This window comes from Protopterus annectens, chromosome 5.part0, assembly GCF_019279795.1.
Source record: "Protopterus annectens isolate FY-2018-M chromosome 5.part0, PAN1.0, whole genome shotgun sequence".
Classification (NCBI taxonomy): Eukaryota; Metazoa; Chordata; order Ceratodontiformes; family Protopteridae; genus Protopterus; species Protopterus annectens.
In genome coordinates, this window is record NC_056735.1 from 33,760,575 (window position 1) to 33,781,877 (window position 21,303).

The 21,303-nt window shown below is 45.1% G+C and overlaps 1 protein-coding gene across 2 annotated transcripts in view; it reads right to left on the reverse strand.

The window, feature by feature from the left end:
• LOC122802461 (E3 ubiquitin ligase TRAF3IP2-like) overlaps nt 1-21,303 on the reverse strand; it is a 1,503,042-nt gene that overhangs the window by 921,988 nt on the left and 559,751 nt on the right. For both annotated transcript variants that reach the window (XM_044072084.1, XM_044072083.1), the window contains exon 2: nt 16,270-16,415. In XM_044072084.1, the coding sequence (XP_043928019.1) occupies nt 16,270-16,313 (44 nt within the window). In that variant the 5' untranslated portion in view covers nt 16,314-16,415. The remainder of the gene's footprint in view (nt 1-16,269; nt 16,416-21,303) is intronic.

Below are 21,303 nucleotides of genomic sequence, written 5' to 3' on the forward strand. Positions count from 1 at the left end.
TAAGCCTAGCCAAATGTACCCTGGCTTTCGCCACCCAAGAAAATTATTTTCCTGTGCCACTGTCTAACAGAGCCACAGAAGTGATCCCCGGGGTGAATTTCCTATCTCCCATCCAATCAAGATTTTTCTTGAAAAGTGCTAATGAGAAGCTTTGTTTGATATAGATAGGTAGTTTGTTCCAGAGTATGTGAAGTCTCTGGGACAGGAATCAATCCCTCCAGCATGTTCTGTTTATTGTGGTGACGAGGTTTAGGTCCCTAGAGCGTGTAGCTCGTAGGGATTGGGATTTCTTTAAGTGGAGCATGTCTAAAAGCTCTGGGTTTGACACAGCTTTGTGTGTTAGGCAGAGATTGCCTCTGAGTAGGCGATATGCAACGGAGTAAAGCTGCAGTTTTTTGAGACTGTCTGCATAGGGCATCTCTTTGAGGCCGGTAATCCTCTTTGTGAAGTATTTCTGTGGCCTTTCCAGTTGTTGTAGATGTCTTGTGAGGTACAAACCAAAAGGGGCATTGTACTCTATAATGGGTCTAATGAGGGACGAGTAGAGGGGAACAATGACCTCTTTTTTCCTGGATGAGAAACCTTTTGTGATGAGGTGTGCCACATAGAAGGATTTCCTGACTACTGTGGCGATGTGATTATCAAAGGAGAGACTACTGTCCACCTGTGTCCCAAAGTCTCTTATCACACTTTCGGTGTTAAGTAGACTACCACCTATGTGGCAGTTCATGGGTACTGAGTTTTTACCAAAAGGGATGACAATGCACTTTTTGGCATTGAGCTTGAGGCCATGGCTTTGACACCAGGCATCTGTCTCAGCAAGGCCCTTGTGTAGGATGTCCACATCTTTCGGAGTTTTGATTATAGCTCCTAGTTTGCAGTCATTTGCGAACTTCGTTAGCCAAAGACCTTCTGTGTTGGCCTGTACTTCAGAGAAGTAGATACCAAACAGGAGAGGACCCAGGACCGAACCTTGTGGTACTCCACTTGTCACTGGTCTGAAGTTGGATTTGGAGTCTGCTACTTTCACAGTGTGGGTCCTGTCAGTGAGCCAGTTGGCAACCCATCTTGTGACATAGGGATTTATACCTAGTTTAGTGAGTTTATCTAGAATTCCAGAGTAGGGGATGGTGTTGAAAGCTTTGGCGAGATCTAGATAGGCTGTGTGAACCACCTTACCCTCATCTACGGCTTTGGTGACTGCTTCAAAGAAGTCTATCAGATTTAGGAGACATGATCTGCCTTTTACAAACCCGAACTGGGTGGGGTCCTGAGTTTGGAAATAACCAATGTCATTGTTTATAAGTTCCATGATGATATGCTCCATAGCCTTGCAGACCAGGCTCATTAGGCTAATGGGGCGGTAGTTTCTGGGGTCTGTGGTGGCTCCCCCTTTGTGGAGTGGGATAACTTGCTTTGCGCCATTCAGTGGGCACATGAGGCTATGATTGAACAAGGTACTTAGGTGGGGTGCCAGTTCGTTCTGTAGTTCATGTAGAACACAGCCTGGGATATCGTCAGGTCCCATGGATGAGGTGTTCTTGGCTTTGGATAGTGTTTTTTTTAACCTGTGCAGCCATGATTACAGGAACTTTGCATTCTTCTGATATAGAGATGGGCCCTTTAGGGGATGACAGAGGGGAAGTTTAGGTCCCTAGAGCATGTAGCTCAGAGGGATTGGGATTTCTTTAGGTGTAGCATGTCCAACAGCTCTGGGTTTGACATAGCTTTATATGTTAGGCAGAGATCACCTCGGAGTAGGCGATATGCTACGGAGTAAAGCTAGAGTTTTTTGAGGCGGTCAGTGTAGGGCATTTGTTTGAGGCCAGTAATCCTCTTTGTGAGGTACTTCTGTGGCCTTTCCAGCTGCTGCAGATGTCTTGTGAGATACATTCCAAAAGGGGCGTTGTACTCTATAATGGGACTAATGAGTGACGAGTAGAGGGGAACAAGGACCTCTTTTTCCTGGACGAGAACCCTTTCATGATGAGGTGCGCCATGTAGAAGGACTTCCTGACTACTGTGGCAATGTGACTATCAAAGAAGAGACTACTGTCCACCTGGGTCCCAAGGTCTCTTATCACGCATTTGGTGTTAAGTAGATTGCTGCCTATGTGGTAGTTCATGGGTACAGAGTTTTTATCAAAGGGGATGGCACTGCACTTTTTGGCATTGAGCTTGAGGCCATGGCTCTAACACCAGGCATCTGTCTCAGTGAGGCCCTTCTGTAGGATGTCCACATCATTTGGGGACTTGACTATGGCTCCTAGTTTGCAGTCATCTGCAAACTTCTTTACCAGAGGCCATCTGTGTTTGGTATCTACTTCTCTGAAGTACAGGCAAACAGGAGAGGTCCCAGGGTGGAACCCTGTGGTACTCCTCAGTGGGAGCTGTCAAAGTAGTCAGTTCAGTCGGACGTCCCTCAACCCCTAGATCAGAAGCTGGCAGGATGTCTGATGGCAGAGAGGCAATGGAGGTAGGCCTAGAAACTTTGGCCTTTTTCCGAGGTGGTTCAGTTGGAACGGCCAAATTGGGATCCAAGCACAGATTTTTTGAGATGTTGTTTCTCTAAATATAAGTTTAATGCAGCCAAATAGCTGCAAAGGATCTTCAGTGCAAAAAATTGGCAAATGGAACAAGCAGTATGATCGTGTTCCTTCCCTAGACAAAAGATGCAACGGTCGTACGCATCTTTAAGCAGTATCCGACACCCGCAACAGAATTTGCCCTTCTTAGCTGACACTGGCTAATAATACCTACAGCTAACCAAGCTCAAGCAAGAGGAATGGAAAATTTTCCCCAACGGGGTACTTAGCTTTTTTAGAAGTCTTCGAGTGTAGGAGCGAAGCGATCAATGTGATGTCGTCTGTGGTTGAAAGGTTCTGAGGTCTGTGCGTGCAGACGTCACATTTAAGGTCCCTGGTTTATGGCCCTCCATGTGACGTCCCACAAACCTAGAGCAACCAGGCTTAAGATTTTGTATAGGAGCCGACATTCAGGTCGTCTGAAGTGGGAAAGAATATTACAACATAGGAACAGAAGGACATGCACAATTTATCCACACTCCTAGAAACGGTTAAATCTCAGTTTCCATACAGGTTTTGTACAAGTGAATTAAGAAAAGCTACAGCCATTCCCTTACATAAGGGAGGACTTTCCACAGGTCCACAAGTCTGACCCATTGACCCAGCCACATATGCAAAGCCATAGAAAGACTTATCATGAAACTAATCAATCAGGACATAGGGAACCTCCAAACACTGGATCCATCTCACTTTGAATTCATCAAGGGCAGATCATGCTTAATCAGCCTGGTGGACTTTTTTGAGAACTTCACCAAAGCAATGGATGAAGGCAAAATGGTACACAACATATACGTCAACCTGACTAAAGCTTCTGACACAATTCCCCACTCAAGCATAGTAGAAAAGCTAAACACATTGGAAATAAACTCATATGTCACCTGCAGGATTGTCAACTGGCTCACAGACAGGATACAGGATATCAAAATACAGGAAATTACCTCCACAAAGAACCAGTCACCAATGGAATTCCCCAGGGTTCTGAGCTAGGACCTCTCCTTTTTGGCATATACTATACTATAATAACCAACACCAAAGGGCTCTGGCTGATTAAGTCTGCATATGACTGCAAGCTAGGAGCAGTCATTGAATCCCTAAATGACTTAGCCATATTGCAGGAAGTGTTGTCTCAAATAAATAACTGGTGCCAAAATTACGAACTGAAACTAAATGCAAAAAATGCATTATTGTATCTTTTGGGAAGTCATCTACTCCAGGGAACTACCACATCGACAATACACCCCTAACAATTGACCCACATGTTCAGGATTCAGGAACTAATGTGTACAGTGACTTAACTTTAATCAATATGTGTCCATTGCTTTAAGACAGTTCTATATTACACAGCATATAAACAAAGGGATTGTGTGCCTATATGTAGGGATGTCACTGTTACCCTTTACTCAGCCCTCATTAGCCCAATTACTGAATATAATACCCCCTTTGGCATGTATCTGTCCAGATGCATGCAACAACTGGAATGTCCATAGAGATATATTACTAAAAGGAAACAAGACCTAAACAACATGTCTTAAATGGACCTACTCAACATCCTGTCATTATACTAAGTATCCTACAGACTGCTAAGATGTGACCTGTGTCTGGTATACAAGGCATCCTCTGACCCAATACTAATGGATTTACTGGACATCAGTAAGTCAAATGGCATCAGAAACAGTCAGCCTTGGGATCTAAACCTCTTCTGCAACATCAACAGAACAGTTTGGAGAGACAGGTATACCTCACAGAAGATACTGCTGCTCTGAAACACACTCTTGATCCACATAAAACAAAGTTCACCCTTGTCCATATTCAAGCACAACTTTTATCTACGGATGGGAAAAAAGAAGTTATTCCATCTGAGCTGTTGCTCATCATTTGTCTTCAACCTCTGGGGTACTCTGATCCGGGATGGATCCGACTCGGCCGCATTTCCAGCATCTGATCTAAGCTCCTTCCCTTATCATAAAGCCCCTGTCTCCCTCCTCCCTTCAGACTGAGTTTGCTGCTATCTACAGCACTCCAACCTGACCCAAGACCATACCCCATAACAATAAGTCTCTACGCGTCCTGAAGGTCGACCGAGCACATCCAGTCGTTCTCCTGCAGGAAGGGCAGGATAGACTGGAGGGTGACCATCCAGAATTTTGTCTTGGCAACAGACAGATTTAAAGTGGAAAAATCCAGAATGGAAAAAAATCCAGAATGGGTCTCAAGTCCCCCGTCTTCTTTGGCACTAAAAAGAATCTGGAATAGATGCCTAATCCAGATTGCTCTGGGGGGGGGGTATGCTGGATAACTTGCTTTTCTAGCAGCTTGGCAATTTCCAGTGCTGCCTCCTCCCTTTGCGCGAGTGGAACGCTGGAGAGCTGGGAGGGGGGAGGTGGTTGAATGAAGGGGATTGAATATCCCCTGGATATGATCTGCAACAGCCAATGATCATCTGTGATGGACTCCCAAGCCGTTGGGTGTAGCAAAAGTTGGCCTCTGATTGCCTCCAGGGATGAGCAGCCCTTCAGGGCTGCTGCGCGGGTCTGTCCGAGAAAGAATCTCGAGACTCCTGATTCCTCGGATCCTCTCTGCCTCGGGGGCACTGTCTGTCAAATCCCTCTCTGCATCTGGGGGAAGGCAAGTCCTGAGCATCCTGGGAATAGCTCTGCAACTTCTGGAACCACATCTTCTTTGCCCCTTGCAGATTCCTTGAAAAGGTGTGTTGAGGGGTCAAGAAATGGATTCCGACAGCAGACACAGTCTTTCCATCTTTCTAGCTCTGGACTAGAATGTCATGTACAGACTTTCCAAAGAGGGTGGAACCGTCGTACGGGGGGTTAGTAAAGAATGCCTTAAAGGGCTCTGAGAAGGCAAAGAGTCGGACAGCCAGGTAAGACACCTGATGGCAACGCCTGTCCTGGCAGCTCTAGCAGCACCCTCGGTAGCATAGAGGTGTTGCAATCGAAGTGAGGGTGGCCACCCGAGGGTAGAAAATCTTTTTATCCTCTGCCGACATGGACCCTGGGATAGACTCGGCAATTTCTTTAACTTGGTCTCGCTGAAGTCTAGTTATGTGTGCCATAAAGTTCAGTGCATGTACCGATAATGTGGCTGAAGCATATACGAGCTTTCCAAAATGGTCCATCATGCTAGACTCTCAATCTGGTGGAAGAACCGTGGAGCTCTCCTGAGCGAGCTCCTTCTTGGTGGCCGCTGCCACCACCATGGCATCAACCAGGGATCCCTTAGACCAATAAGTTCTGTCCAAAGGTGCACTAAGTATTTTATCAAGGCATTTGGGGATAGGCTCCACCAGGTCAGGCTTCTTCCACACCCGAAGTATAATCAGATCCACCAGGGGATCTGTGGGAGGGGACACCCAGGATGTAAAGGGTCCTGCCCCAAATGCCTCCAGGAACACTGACTCGTCTGGGTTGGGAATCTGGGCAGACCCCCCCCCCCCTGACAAAGGATCTCCATGATGTCTTCAAAGGAGACATCTTAAGGGGGTGACCGGTAGAGAACCCCCTCCTTCCTCCAAATCTGTGTCTTCAGTGAGGGACTCCGGCGGGGAGTCTAAGTGCCTCCTTTTGCATGTGTGTTTTCGAGGAACCTCTTCAGGGGAGTCTCTAGGGAGGAGCAGACCAGAGATGCCTCTGGCTCTGGGGAAAAACAAGGAGAACAGAGCCAGAGGGAACCCATGGTGGCAGCCGGGCGAGATTTAGCTAAAGGCTCTGCCGAGGCAGAGTGGTCACGGGACCACTTCCTTGGGCTGTCTCAGTCCCTGTGCTTACGCTTCTCCCTGTCCCCGATCCTCTTAGCGGAAGGTTGAGCCCCAGAGGCCGGGGCGGAAGCAAAAGGGGGCGGCCGAAGCTGCCATGGCCTTCACAGGAGGTGGAGTGAGAAGGCCCTTCAAAATGAGTTTATTCCTTCTGTTGATCAATACATGGGGCCCGCATGGATCGAACAGGAGGAAACTAGGTGAGCCACCTCTAAAGAAACGATGCATAGAGTGTGGCCATCAGCAAGGGATAGCTTATGGACACACTCCGTACACTTCCTGAATCCCTGTTTGGGAGTCACTGACAAACACACACACACACACACACACACACACACACACACACACACACACACACGACTAGGAAAGAAAATGCTGAAAAACACTGCAGCAAATAAATTTGGTCGATACTGGAATTCAGTGTCAGTATTATCAACAGTGGAAAATAAGATCTTACTCCTATTTATGAGCTGATTAAAAACAAACGAAATAATGGCTGCATTTCTAGAGTCCACCCACTTTAAAGGGCATAGAAAATATAAAAATAGCTCAAAGATTGGCAGCAAAAATAGTTGGTACTCTGTTCCAAAACCTAGACAAAGGGAAACACTTGTGGGGTCATAAAGTAGATACTTCAATGTTTCCTAGGAATTCTAGGGACCAAGCAGATGCCATTTAAACATATATACAGTGGATATAAAAAGTGTACACACCCCTGTTAAAAGCCAGATTTTTGTAATATAAAAAATGAGACCACAATAAATCATTTCAAAACTTTTCCCACCTTTAATGTGACATATAACGTGTACAATTCAATTGAAAAACAAACAATGCTGTTAGGGGAAAAAATAAAAAAAAAAAGTAGTACAATAAGCTGGTTGCATAAGTGTAGACACCCTTAAACTAATACTTTGTTGAAGCACCTTTTGATTTAATTACAACATTCAGTCTTCTTGGGTACACATCTGCCATCAATTAAAGAGACTCTGATTAACCCCAAATAAATCTTAGCTGTCCTAGTAGGATTTTTCCCGACATTTATTCAGTTGCCTACTACAGCAAAATAAGAAGTTATGTACCTACCAGAACGTTCCATGTTAGTTGTCTTCTTCTCGCTTTCTTTCTTGCTGGATGGGTTCGGCCTATACTAAAGCTCAAGAGCTAATTTTACCGGCTCGAGGCAACCCTATATCCCATGATGCTAGGCGCTAACTACCCAGATCTCATTTGGTAGCTGAGAACATAGCAATTTTATCCTCCCAACCCAAGGGAGAGAAGGAGAGGGGGAAAAACTCCCATATGCCACTACCTGAAGCTAAAGTTACCCAAGGATAACCAGTTTATGCTTCAAATTATGAAGGGTGAAGACCCTGATAAAAAGGGAAAATCCTTTCGGTCTATTCAGGCTAAGGGGATGGCAGGTGGAACGCAAGAAATAAGGCGAGAAGAAGACCACTAACATGGAACGTTATGGTAGGTACATAACTTCTCAATATTAAGTTGTCAATCTCGCCTTCATTCTTGCTGGATGGGACCGTGTCCCTAGCACCTTCATCCCGGGTGGCTCATTGGAACAGGCTCTTGAGAACGGTGGAACCAAAATTTGCCCGGTTTCTGGAGGCCATGTCTAATTTGTAGTGTGTAATAAAGGTATGAGGAGAGGCCCATGTGGCTGCTGCACAAATAGTATCTATTGGCAGTCTAGCTTGAAAGGCTGTTGATGTAGCTAAAGCTCTGGTTGAATGGGCTCTTGGCTTAGAAGGTAATTCTTTACCTCTGAGTTGATAGATACAGGTAATCACAGAGGACAGTCATCTAGACAAGGTTACTTTCGATACCGGAAGGCCCTTTTTACCTTCCGCATAGGACAGAAAAAGCTGATCAGATTTCCTAGTTTGTTTAGTTCTGTCCAGATAGTAACGGAGCTAACGATGAACGTCCAGATAATGCAGTTTTTGCTCTGCCCTGTTAGAATAATTAGGGAAGAAAACTGGAAAATCGATAGATTGATTTAAATTTGCCTGAGAAGCCACCTTGGGCAAAAAAGACGGGTTAGTTCTGAGAGAAACCCTGTCTTTGTGGAAAACTAGGTAAGGAGGACGAATGCAAAGGGCATGGAGTTCTGATACTCTCCTAGCAGAAGTTATGGCAACTAGGAAGGGAGTTTTCCAAGAGAGCAACTTTAAAGAACAGGAAGCCGCAGGTTCAAAGGGAGGAATAATCAAGGATGTTAAAATCAAGTTTAAATCCCACTGTGATGGGGGTTCTTTGATTGGAGGTTTGAGTAAAAAGATACCCTTAAGGAAGGCTTTACACAGCTTGTGGGACATGATGCTGGAATCCAATAGGCCTATGAGAAAATTTGAAATGGCCGCTAACTGAACCTTTACAGTGGAGGATGAAGAACCTGAATGAAAAATTTCCGCTAGGAAATCTAGGACTGACTGTATAGGAGCAGTGAAGGGATCTATATTCCTAGCCCTTGCCCAGAAGAAAAACTGCTTCCATTTACTAGCATAAATCCTTCTGGTAGAGGACTTAAGGGAAGCTACAATAATATCATGGACAGAATTGGAAATCAGGGGAAGCCTGGCTAAGGATGATAGTGGAGCAACCAAGCTGTGAAGTTGAGAGATTGGAGGGATTGGTGCAGCCGCCCTTACTGGTGGGCCAAAAGATCTGGCACTGGGTCCAGATGCCAAGGCTGTTCCAAAAGGTAACGATGCAGGAACGGGAACCATATCTGTCGAGGCCAATAAGGGGCAATGAGGATCATCCTGGCTCTCAAGGCGGTAGCTTTCTGAATCAACTGAGTGATTAATGGAAAGGGGGGAAAAGCGTATAGAAGTCCCCAAGGCCAATCGTGGACTAGAGCGTCTCTGGAGGGATGGCCTGGAAGAGGAAAGAGGGTGAAGAAGTCGAGGCACTTGCTGTTCTGAGGTGATGCAAAAAGATCGCAACAAGGAAGACCCCACTTCTGAAAAATCTCTTCCGTTACTGATTGCTTGAGAGACCACTCGTGTGGCATGAGAATAGCTCTGCTCAACCTGTCCGCTATGATGTTGGACTTCCCGGGGATATGCGTTGCTATCAGAAACCGCTGAGAAGAGATCGCCCATTGCCAAAGTCTGAGTGCCTCTCGACACAGGGGATAGGACTTGGTTCCGCCCTGCTTGTTGATATACCACACTACGAACATATTGTCCGTCTGAAATGCAATAGTCCCTAAAGGAAGAGAGTGTTGGAGGGCTTGCAACGCTAAAAGCGCTGCTCTCATCTCCAGGACATTTATGTGCAGGTGGGATTCGAAAGGTTGCCATGTGCCCTGGACTGTCCTGCCCTGAAAATGCCCCCCCCCCACCCGATCTGGGAAGCATCCGTTGTGACAGTGGCGACCGGAGGGGAAGGAACAAATGGTCTGCCCTGAAGGACTTTAGGGGAGACCATCCACCAAGACAGATGTTTCTTGCAAGAAAGTGTTATTATGATTTTGTGTGTCAAAGGAAGTTGTTGGAAGGACCACTGGGAGAAGAGCATCCACTGAAGGAGTCGCATGTGAAAGCGAGCAAGGGGAAGTAGCGTGATGGCTGCCGCCAAGAGACCTAACACTTTTAGAACAAAGCTGGCCTGGATTGTTTTGCTCAGAAGGAGGATATAAACATGATTTCGAATATCTAAAACTCTTTGGTCGGTTAATTTTGCTGAGAGCTGTATGGTGTCCAAGGTGGTGCCTATGAAGGTAATAGACTGACAAGGCAACAAGGCAGACTTTTCGAAATTTATGGAGATACCTAGCCCTTTGCAAGTTTGAATGGTGTAATCTCTGGCAAGAAGATGCTGATACTTGGTGGTGGCAGTAAGGAGCCAGTCGTCTAAATACGGAAACACCTGGAATCCTTGACGTCTCAGATGAGCCGTAACCACTGCCATGCATTTGGTGAACACTCGGGGGGCTGTAGTGAGACCAAAGGGCAGGGCTTTGAACTGGTAGTGACTGGCCCCCAGCCGGAAGCGGAGAAACCTTCTGGAGCGCCTGTGCATCTTGATGTGTACGCATCCTGAAGGTCCACTGAGCACATCCAATTGTCCTGACCCAGAAAAGGTAGAATGGACTGTAGCGTGACCATCCGGAACTTCGTTCTTTTTACAGACTTGTTTAGTCTGCTGAGATCCAATATTGGTCTCCAGTCCCCTGTCTTTTTTGGTACCAAAAAGAACTTGGAGTAGATTCCGGATCCTAGTTAAGTCTGCTGGGACTGGCTGGATGGCTCTTTTTGTTAGCAGTTTTGAAACTTCTAGTACTGCTTGTTCCCTTAGACTGGGTGGAATGTCTGGGAGGGGCCCTTTTGGCCGAGTTGGGGTATGGATAAAGGGAATTTTGTAACCCTCGGATATAAATCGACTGTACCCATTTGTCTTGTGTGAGAGAAAGCCAGGCTTCTGGACACAGCGATAACCTTCCCCCGACTGCCTCCGAAGGTGGACAGTCGGGCAGCTTCTCAGGGATGCTGGAAGGGTTTGTCAGAGAGAGAGAGAGAGAGAGAGAGACTCTCTGTTACCCTGATTCTGCGGACCTCCTCTGCCTCTAGGGCGGCGTCTGTTGTTGTTCCCCTCCCTGCCTCTCGGGGGGAACTGACCTCTTGCGTCAGGCGTGACTCCCTGAGATTTGCGGAACCACATTTTTCCACCCTTTTGGCCCTTAGGATAGGGTCTGGACGGGGTTGAAAAATGGACTCCTACGGCAGAGAGAGTCTTGCCATCTTGTTCGCATCTGGTCAAAGTATCCTTCACTTGAGGTCCAAACAACGCCGAACCATCAAAGGGGGAGTTACTGAAGGATGCCTTGAAGGGGTCTGCAAAGTTGCAAAGCCGCATCCAGGCATGACGCCTTAAGGCCACACCTGTGCCTGTGGCTCTACTCGCTCCATTGTCTGCATAGGAAATAAGCCGCATGGAGGAGTTGACAATGGAATTTAGGGTTCCTAGCTGGGAGTTGATTTTGTCCTGAGACCGCGCAGCTGTTGGATCCTGTAGGGTATCACCCAGTTCTTTGAGAATGTCTCTTTGAAGGCGGGTGAAATGGCACAAGTAATTCAGCGACCGCATGGCGAAGGTCGCTGAAGAGAACATCCGCTTGCCGTACCTATCCATAGTCCTAGATTCCTTATTAGGAGGATGGATAGGCACTGAAGGATCGGCCAGTTCCTTCTTAGTGGCTGCAGCCACCACCATGGCATCAACTGGGACACCCTTAGATAAAAACTGTTTGTCTGACGGGGCTGTGATAAATTTGGAAGGCCTCTGTGGGGTGGGTTCCATCGTATCAGGGGCCGTCCACACCTTCCGCGCCACCACTTCCATGAGGGGGTCAAAAGGTGGAGACACCCAGGAGATGGAAGGATGAGAACCAAACGCCTCTAGGTAAACCGACTCGTCCTCGGAAGGACTGAGGGTAGACCAGTTCCCCCTCTGCTTGAGGATTTCAAGGATATGTCAGAAAAGGAGACATCCTCAGAGGGGGACCGTGGGGACCCGTCTGACTCATCCAAGTCAGTATCAGATGTAATTGACTCAGGGGAGTCGACCTGCTTCCTCTTACATGTCCTCTTTCGAGGGGGTTCACCTGATGGATCAGGGGAAGCCTCGGAAGAGGAGGATATTCCCAATGAGGAAACCTGAGGCGTTGGATCTCTACAGTCGGGAATGAGAGGGTGGGTAGAGACCGCAGCAGGCAGTACAGTGGGAGGAGCTGATGGAGCTGATCGTGGAGCAGGCACAGGGGCCAGTATGCTCCTCATGACTTCGAAGGCACCCCTATCAGGCAGGACAGAAGGCTCCTGTTCCGAAGAAATAGGAACTCCAGCCGGCACCGAGAGGGACGGCTCCGAAGCCGATGTTGGGGCCGAACTCACCAGCGCCGAAGCTCTGAGAGGGAGAATGGGGTCAGACAAGGGTCCGATGCCACTTGCCCCCTCGGAGCCGATGAGGGAATCCAAGCACCCGGATTCCTCCATGGATGGGACCATGGAAGAGATCGGAGCAGACAGAGCCGAAGGGGAAGTATCAGCTCCGATGTCACGACGGTCACGACTCCGAACTCAGGGGCAGAGTCGATGGAGGAATCGAAGATGGTATGGGTAAAGCCACTGTCTGTTGAAACGGGCTGTGAAGCATTGGGCTTCATTGGGCTGTGAAGCATTTGGGCCAGTGCCTGAGACTTTAGGAGTCTGCTAACCACCCTCTCAAGGTCATGGTCAGAAAGCCTGGAAGACCGAGAGGAATGGCTCCGATGGCTCCGCTCCGAGAGCAAAGGCGATCTTGGAGCCGAGTGAATGGACTCCAGGGACGGAGACCTAGATCTTTTGTGGGTGGAAGATGGCACCGAGACTAGTGGTGCCGATGGAGCCAAAGATACGTCGGCTCCGACCGGAGCCGACTTTGGAGATGGAGTCTTTGAGGCATCGGCTCCGGCCGGAGCCGATGCAGAAGACTGCGACATAGCCGTATCGGCTCCAGCTGGAGCCGATCGTGATGCAGTAGGTGAGCCACCAGCCGAAGGCGTGGAGCACGGAGCTGACGGTTTGGATAGCTTCGAACGTTTACCCGGCAAGGACTTAGCCGGGGAACATTCGGGCTTTAATAAGCCCCTCAAAATTAACTTATTCCTGCGCTCCTGCAGGACTCTTGGACTGAACTCATGACAAACAGAACAAGAGTCCTGCAGGTGCAAGAGTCCCAGGCAATAAACGCAAGTGTGACCATCTGTCAGCGACATCTTCTGACAGCACAAGTCACACTTCTTGAAGTCTGAGACTTTAATGTCTTTAGACATCAAGCTGTCAAAGAAGGAATTATTTCTTCCTTAAAAGTCAAAAAACACACACACAAGGTAAAAATAAAGGTTAATAACTAACACACACCTAACTGTCCCAAAAAAAGGGAACAGGAAAAAACAGAAAGGGCCTAAGGCCTAACCTTAACAAGGGAGGGATATAACCTTAAGAATTAGGGATTGACAAAAATGGGATCCAACGGAGTGGTATAAGGTACTAGACTATATATTTATAAAATAAAGGGGAAAAATCCTAAGAAAGGAGAAGAAAAATTTAAAATTTTTCACTAACCTGTGGAGCCGGTAAAAAAAAGAACCTCGCTAGTGAAAGCGGCAAACGAGATCTGGGTAGTTAGCGCCTAGCATCATGGGATATAGGGTTGCCTCGAGCCGGTAAAATTAGCTCTTGAGCTTTAGTATAGGCCAAGTCGGAGCCGAGGATAGTCTCCGAACCTATCCAGCAAGAATGAAGGCGAGATTGACAACTTAACATGCTGTGGTTCGCAGAGAGATTACAAAGCAACAAAGGGATCTCATTGTTGAAGGGATCTCATTGTTGAAATGTATCAGTCAGGAGAAGGATACAAAAAAATTCCACAGCATTGGATATACCATGGAACACAGTGAAGACCGTCATCAAAAAGTGGAGAAGATACGGGACAGCACTGATGTTGCAAAGAACTGGACATCCCTCCAAATTTGATGAGAAGAAATGACAAAAACAGGTCAGTGAGGCTGCCAAGAGACCTACAGCAACACTGAAGGAGCTGCAGGAATTTCTGGCAAAGACTGGTTGTGTATCACATGTGACAACAATCTCCTGTATTCTCCATATGTCTTGACTATGGGGTAGGGTTGCAAGACGGAAGCCTTTTCTTACAGAAAAACATCCAGACTCGGCTAAAATTTGCAAAACACTTCAAGTCTCCCAAAAGCATGTGGGAAAATGTGTTATGGTCTGATGAGACCAAGGTTTAATTTTTTGGCCACAATTCCAAAAAGTATATTTGGCGCAAAAACACTTCACATCACCAAAAGAACACCATCCCCACAGTGAAGCATGGTGGTGGCAGTATTATGCTTTGGGGTTGCTTTTCTTCAGCTGTAACTGGGGCTTTAGTCAAGGTGGAAGGAATTATAAACCGTTCCAAATACCAGTCACTTTTCGCCCAAAACCTTCAGGCGTCTGCTAGAAAGCTGAAGATGAAGAGGAATGTCACCTTTCAATACAACAATGACCCTAGGCATACATCCACATCAACAAAAGAATGGCTTCACCAGAAGAAAATTAAAGTTTTGGAATGGCCCGGCCAGAGCCCAGACCTAACCCCAATAGCAAATCTGTGGGGTGACCTGAAGAGGGCTGTGCACAAGAAATGGCCTCGCAATCTGACAGATTTGGAGCACTTTTCCAAGGAAGAGTGGGCAAATATTGCCAAATCAAGATGTGCCATGCTGATAGACTCCTACCCAAGAAGACTGAGTGCTGTAATTAAATCTAAAAATACTTCAACAAAGTATTAGTTTAAGGGTGTGCACACTTATGCAACCAGCTTATTGTATGTTTTTTATTTTTTTATATTTTTTCCCCTAACAGATTTGTTTGTTTTTCAATTGAATTGTACAGGTTATAGGTTCATAGGTAGGTACTAGGCTATTGGCCCTAGGGTCTATATAAGCCTAGCCAAACAGTACCCTGGCTTTTGCCACCTAAGAAAATTATTTTCCTGTGCCCCTGTCAAGCAGAGCCACAGAAGTGATCCCCGGGGTGAATTTCCTATCTCCCATCCAATCATCAAGATTTTTCTTGAAGAGTACTAATGAGGAGCTTTGTTTGATATAGATAGGTAGTTTATAGGTCACGTTAAAGGTGGCAAAAGTTTTGAAATGATTTATTGTGGTCTAATTTTTTACATCACAAAAACCTGCCATTTTAACAGGGGTGTGTACACTTTTTATATCCACTGCATGTTAGACTGAGATGTATGTTGTACTTGTAATAATCTTCCACTACAGTGGGAGAAACTTTTCAGTAGTGTTTAAGTTATCGCTAGCACTTGGAAAAAAGGAGCACTTTTATAGGGAAAGATATTGAGGTAGCAGGGTAGATGTTACATGCAACATGTACTGAAGACATCAGTAAATTAGGTGATGTAAGTGAAAAAGAGAGTAGGAACATGTGACATTTATTGTAGTGTGGCAACAATGATAAAAAAAACAGATAAGAGAGTTGGAAGTGAAAAAGAGTAGGAACAGGTGACATTTATTGTCGTGTGACAATGTTAAAAAAAAAAAACATTTATTGTCATGTGACAACAATGTTAAAAAAAAACAGATAAGAGAGGGGGATATCCTTAGTGATAAATGGAAGTTCTTTAAGAGAAGGTTTAGGAGAAACGTAAGTGCAGCAAAGGTACTCTAACTAGCAACTGTTTACATTTAGTAACCTGCAGGTGGTAGCAAGGGGAGAGAAGAGATGAGATACTACCTTCACAATTTACATGGGACATTAGCTGGCTCATAAATGTAAGAATGTAGAAAAGTAACATAGGTTTATAGGCTACTACAGGCAAGTGATTCCCTGATGAAGTCTGTAAAGATGCAGACAGCAAGGGTATCAATTAATAAAATGGCCACTGTCCACAGCTGCTTGCTCATGGATTGCAGTACTCTTAAGAATGGATGATTAGCACACTGAGCAGAATTTCCTTATGAAAGGTATGCTGTGAAGGGAAAAACAACAAAAATGCATCAGGGACATTCGGTTTTAATATAAACACCTTAATTAAATTAAGAATTACAGCAGAAAGTTAAAAGTCAATCAGTACTTCTATAATTTCCCAGAAAAGTAGACATTACATCAGCAAAAATGGTCAAATAATACACAGAAAGTGAAGGCAGAATGCCAAATATTTGGGCAAGTAATCTGCTAGATATAAGCTATGCAGGTACATAAGGCAGCAATGGTCTTGGCTAAGAATTCTGAACAGTTTTTGCCATAGACGATTATAAGTTTTTGTGTGCAACAAAATTATCAAAGGAAAATGTGCATTCCAACCAGTAAGTATAAAATGATAATTTACTTTTGTTTTTTCCTGTGCAGGCAGTCAAACGTAGACGATGTCATGGACTATAGGTAAAATGTAGATCCGCACTGCCACTTTGCAAAGCTGAGAAGGTAAGTTCAACAGTCTGCTGCGCCTTTCCCTGCGAGTTGTGGTATGAATATCTAGTGTAGTAAAAGAAGGCAGAACAACATGTCAAAACTGCATGAACAGCATTTAAAATGTGAAATCAGCCATACAGCACAATAACCAATAGAAATGGATATGTTCCATATGAACATTTAAAAGAAATTCTGACTATGCATAATCCACTGCCACTTGAGGCCTAGGGAGAAAAGTTCCACAAATAAAGGAACACAATACAGGAGTCGCTGCAACATGTGAAACAGTACTAAGACGCAGCTTTTCAAGGGACATTCTACCAAGCACTAGCAAGACAAGCAGTCTCCATGGGACATCTGTTACTTGTTATGCATTTATTTTTGGTTAAACAGTGGAGACTAGGCACATACTAAGCCTATGGATGCACTCTAACATATATAGAGCAAACAACATGTAACAGGTATACAGCAACAAATCTATCCTTATAATTACTCTATCAGAAGTTAACTCTGCAGTACTAATACTGATTCAATGTTGAGCTTTAGTAGTACTCTAACACTAACCAGCGATTCAGAGAAATGTGAGAGTCATGTGGAGCAAAAGCTCATTAGCAACTCATATGCACGTCTCTGAATCAAACATTTAGCACAGTCATTAAGTGTTCCCCTTAACACTACCAGCCCATGCAACACTTCTGCATAGGCATCTACAGACACACACACGCACACAGCAGTAAGTCACAAGCATATCCCTATATAAACACACACATATGCACTGCTGAGATGCTAAAAGGCCTGCCACTGCCACAGACAATAGGTATGCAACATAAAACAGCTGCGTTCAGTCCTCCCAGCTCTGCTCCATAACAGTGCAGTACAGTTTGTCTTTAAGTCACTCTGCTGCGCTACATCAGTCCCAGTGTAAGGCTCCAGGGCAGAGCACATGGTTCAGTACATCACATCAGCCATTCCCCCAGAATGCAACATTTGCATTCAGTGTTAGCTAGCAGACCACTGTAGCACTACTTATTGAAGGCTTCCTCACATTTTAGCAATACAGTGATCTTATAATCGATCCCTCATAATGCACTGAGCAATCCAGCTTCCAACAGGATTACACAGTATATTACGTTTCCGAATACTCCATTATGTGTGCACAGAGCATTACACCTACAGCTAAGGCAGAGAGGACTGGTTAAGAAAAAGGAGATGGGGAGAAAGTTGAGTAAGACCAGAACAAGTACAGCTTCCAGATATGTATCGTGTGCCAAAAGTCTTCTGGAATATAAATACTGAAAAGTAACAACTATGACTAAGGAGACACTACTACTATAACCTATAAGCTACATACTAAAATGAAGAATCACTATGGCAATTTCTGCAGTACAGAGTCACATTAAGGTGTAGCTTATTGTGTAATTTAATTGCATAAAGGATATGACATGGTGTATGCAATTTATGTCTAACAGTCTGTTTTAAAATGGGGTCAACAAAAAAGGGTACATACTAATGGTGTATGCTAATCTGTACATATATTCCTTTTAGAAAACAAAATCTTTCTTGATGTTAACATATTCATTGATAATCTTTTTGGGGTACTCACACCCTTCCAAACAGTCTAAAGATTAAAACTAGGTTGTATGCTACTTTCGGACTGTTGAAGAACATCCACACCTAACGGACTAATAATTTTGCTTTTTAAAGATGTTACAATTGGCACAGTTCACTGTTTATAAGAGTATTCAGGAAGTAAGATTATGCTTTATTTGCTTTATTTGTTAACTATTTTCTGATGCTAGTCTCTAAACCAATACAATTATTGTATCTGACCAGCAAGTCAAAAACATAGCAAATCAATGGGATATCAGTCAGTCTGGCAGCTCAGTGCAGAGTCTAAAGGCTATGAGCGGTTAATGATCTTCAGCCTATAGTCCTGAGTTTGATTCACTCAGTGTCCATTTCTTATGTAACTAAGCACCTCATGCAACCAAACACTGTTCCCAGGTTTCTGCTAGAAATGAGCTTCAACTCAGTTGGACAAGTCAATTAAAAAATATGCACCATTTTCCTCCAACTTGCACATATGCATGCATACCCTGTCACCTTACACACACAAAGAAAAAAGTACAGTTTTGTACCTACCATAAATGTAGATGTCCGATGGGCATGCATCTGCAGTCCTTACAAATGGGTTGTCCTGTCGTCAGGCAGCCCTTCGGTCGGCCGGATTCCAAAGTCTGGGTCTGGCCTCGGCTGGTGTCGCACTTCACCCGACGTCATAGCTGCAGTTCTTCGGGTATAAAGGCATCAGCCGACGCCATTTTCCTCAGTGTTTCTTGCCCCAGATGCCAGGTGCCCTCTAGGAGGCTAAATTTGGATAACTGCAAATGGTTCCAAATAGTAGAGAGCAAACAAAAAATAAGCATGTATGTACATATATACAAACAAATACACCATAATAGATTCGCCCAGCTAGCTACAAGATGGGCAAATACCCTAGGAGTACCACAGAGGGGAAGGAGGGTGGGTAATCCTGACTGCAGATGCATGCCTATCGGATATCTACATTTATGGTAGGTACAAAACTGTACTATGTCCTTCAAGGATGCATCTGCAGTCCTTACAAATGGGTAGAATACCATAGCCAAACTGGGGAGGAGGAGAAATAAGATTATGGTGTAGTTAAGATCCCTTGCAAAACAGCAGTGGCAAAACCTGCTCGGGATCTGGAGTATAAAGGTAAATTATAATGCTTGGCAAATGTATGCACGGAGCTCCAAGTAGCAGCCTCTAAAATGTCTTTGGTAGCCACTCCTCGTAAAAAGCTGTGGTAGTGGCTGTAGCCCTTGTAGAATGAGGCCTGATGTTTTCTGGAGTTTTCTTCCCATGGTAGGAGTAACAAAATCTAATGCAATTTCCTATCCACTTAGAGATTGTCTGTTTTGAAATTGCTTTTCCTTCCATTCCTGTTGCATATGCTACCAGTAGCTGGTCAGTTTTTCTATTGCTCTTGGTCCTGTCCAGGTAGTAACGTAATTGTCTATGTACATCCAAGGTATGCAACAGTCTTTCCCCCCTGTTCTGTGGGTTGGGGAAGAATGTAGGTAGGTGGATAGCTTGATTTAAAGATACCCTGGAGACCACTTTTGGCATAAAAGTAGGATTAGTTCTCATGGACACTATCTTGATGGAAGATCAGGAAGGGCTGTACTGCCATTAATGCCTGTAGCTCAGATACCCTTCTTGCTGAAGTGATTGCAAGCAGGAAAGCAGTTTTCCATGATAAGTACTGTAATTCTGCTGTTGCTGCTGGCTCAAAAGGAGGGAGTGTCAACTTTTCTAGCACAAAGTTCAAGTCCCATGCTGGCAATGGTGGCTTCCTAGGTGGCTTTACGTTTTTAATCCCTCTCAGAAACTGCCTGAGCAGAGGATGTGAAGACTGGAGGATCCAAGTTGTATTCTGCTGAAATAGCTGATGCATGAATCTTAATGGAAGAATAGGACAGGCCGTTGTGGAAGAGCTCTGCCAAGTATTCCAGGATGTTAGCTATGTTTACCAGTCACACATTCTCTCCTTTTGCAGTACTCCAAATGAGATATCTTTTCCATTTTGCTGAATAATTTTTTTCTTGTTGAGGGTCTGCGAGCCTCCAAGATAATGTCTTTAACCCTTTGAGATAAATCTGGGTTATTTGGTCTTATGCAATGTTCCAGGCAGCCAGCTGCAGTGTTCTCAGGTTTGGATGCAGGGTTTTGAAGTTGTTCTGTGTTAACAGCAAGGGAACTAGGGGCAGAGGCCATATTTGTTCCCGAGACATACTCCTCAGTAATGGGTACCAATGTTGCCTTGGCCAGTCTGGAGCTATCAGGATGATCCTTGGACAGTCTTCTTTGATCTTCAATAGCACCTTGTGCATCAAGGGAAGAGGTGGGAATGCATATGCTGTCAGGTTCTTCCAACTGAAAGATAGAGTCCACTTTCCAAGCAAGTGGGTGGTACGTCCTTGTGCAGAATTTTTCAGTTGGTGATTGTGTGGGGATGCAAATAAGTCTATTTCTGGTAGTCCCCATTTCCCTGTAATGGTTTTGAAGATGTCCGGATGCAGCATCCATTCGTGGGCATCCATGGTAGTTCTGCTTAGGATGTCTGCTAGTATATTTTCTTTTCCTGGCACAAAAATTGCTTGTAGCTGAATGTTGAAGCTCAGTGCCACATTCCAGAGGTCCATTGCCATCCGGCATAGAGGGTATGAATGTGTGCCTCCCTGTTTGTTGATGTACCACATAACTGTGGTGTTGTCCGTCCTTATCAGCAGTTGACCCTGTCGAAGAAATGGTCTGAATGCCTGAATTGCCAGTTTTACTGCCAGCATTTCCTTTTGATTTATGTGTAGGTGCAGCTGGTCTTGAGTCCATAAGCCTTGTATGCACTTGTCCAGCATGTGTGCCCGAACCAAGGTCTGAGGCGTCTGTTGTGATGGTCTGGCTTGGTTGAGTGCTGTGGAAGGGCAGTCCCTTGTTTGATTGACAGGCCTGAGCCCACCATTGGAATTCTTGTTTCAGGCATGGAATTATTGGAATTTGGGTTTCTAGGCTGTGCTTGTGCTGAGACCATAAATTCCTTAGATACCACTGTAACTTTCTCATATGTAGTCTGGCATGTGGAATCAATATTATGCAGGATGCCATGTAACCGAGAGCTTGCAGGACTTTTCTTGCTGTTAGCTGGTTCTGCTTTGTTAATGTCATGAAGTAGAAAGGGAGTTGCTCCTGTTTTTCTACTGTCAGGAATGCCATTTGTTTTGATGTGTCCAGATCCGCACCCAAGAAGGTTATCCTTTGGGATGGTATCAGCCTTGACTTTTTTATATTGACTGTGTATCCCAGGGCTTGTAGTAGATGAATGACCCTTTCCAAATCTTTTGTTAATTTGTTTTTGTTGTCCGCTTGT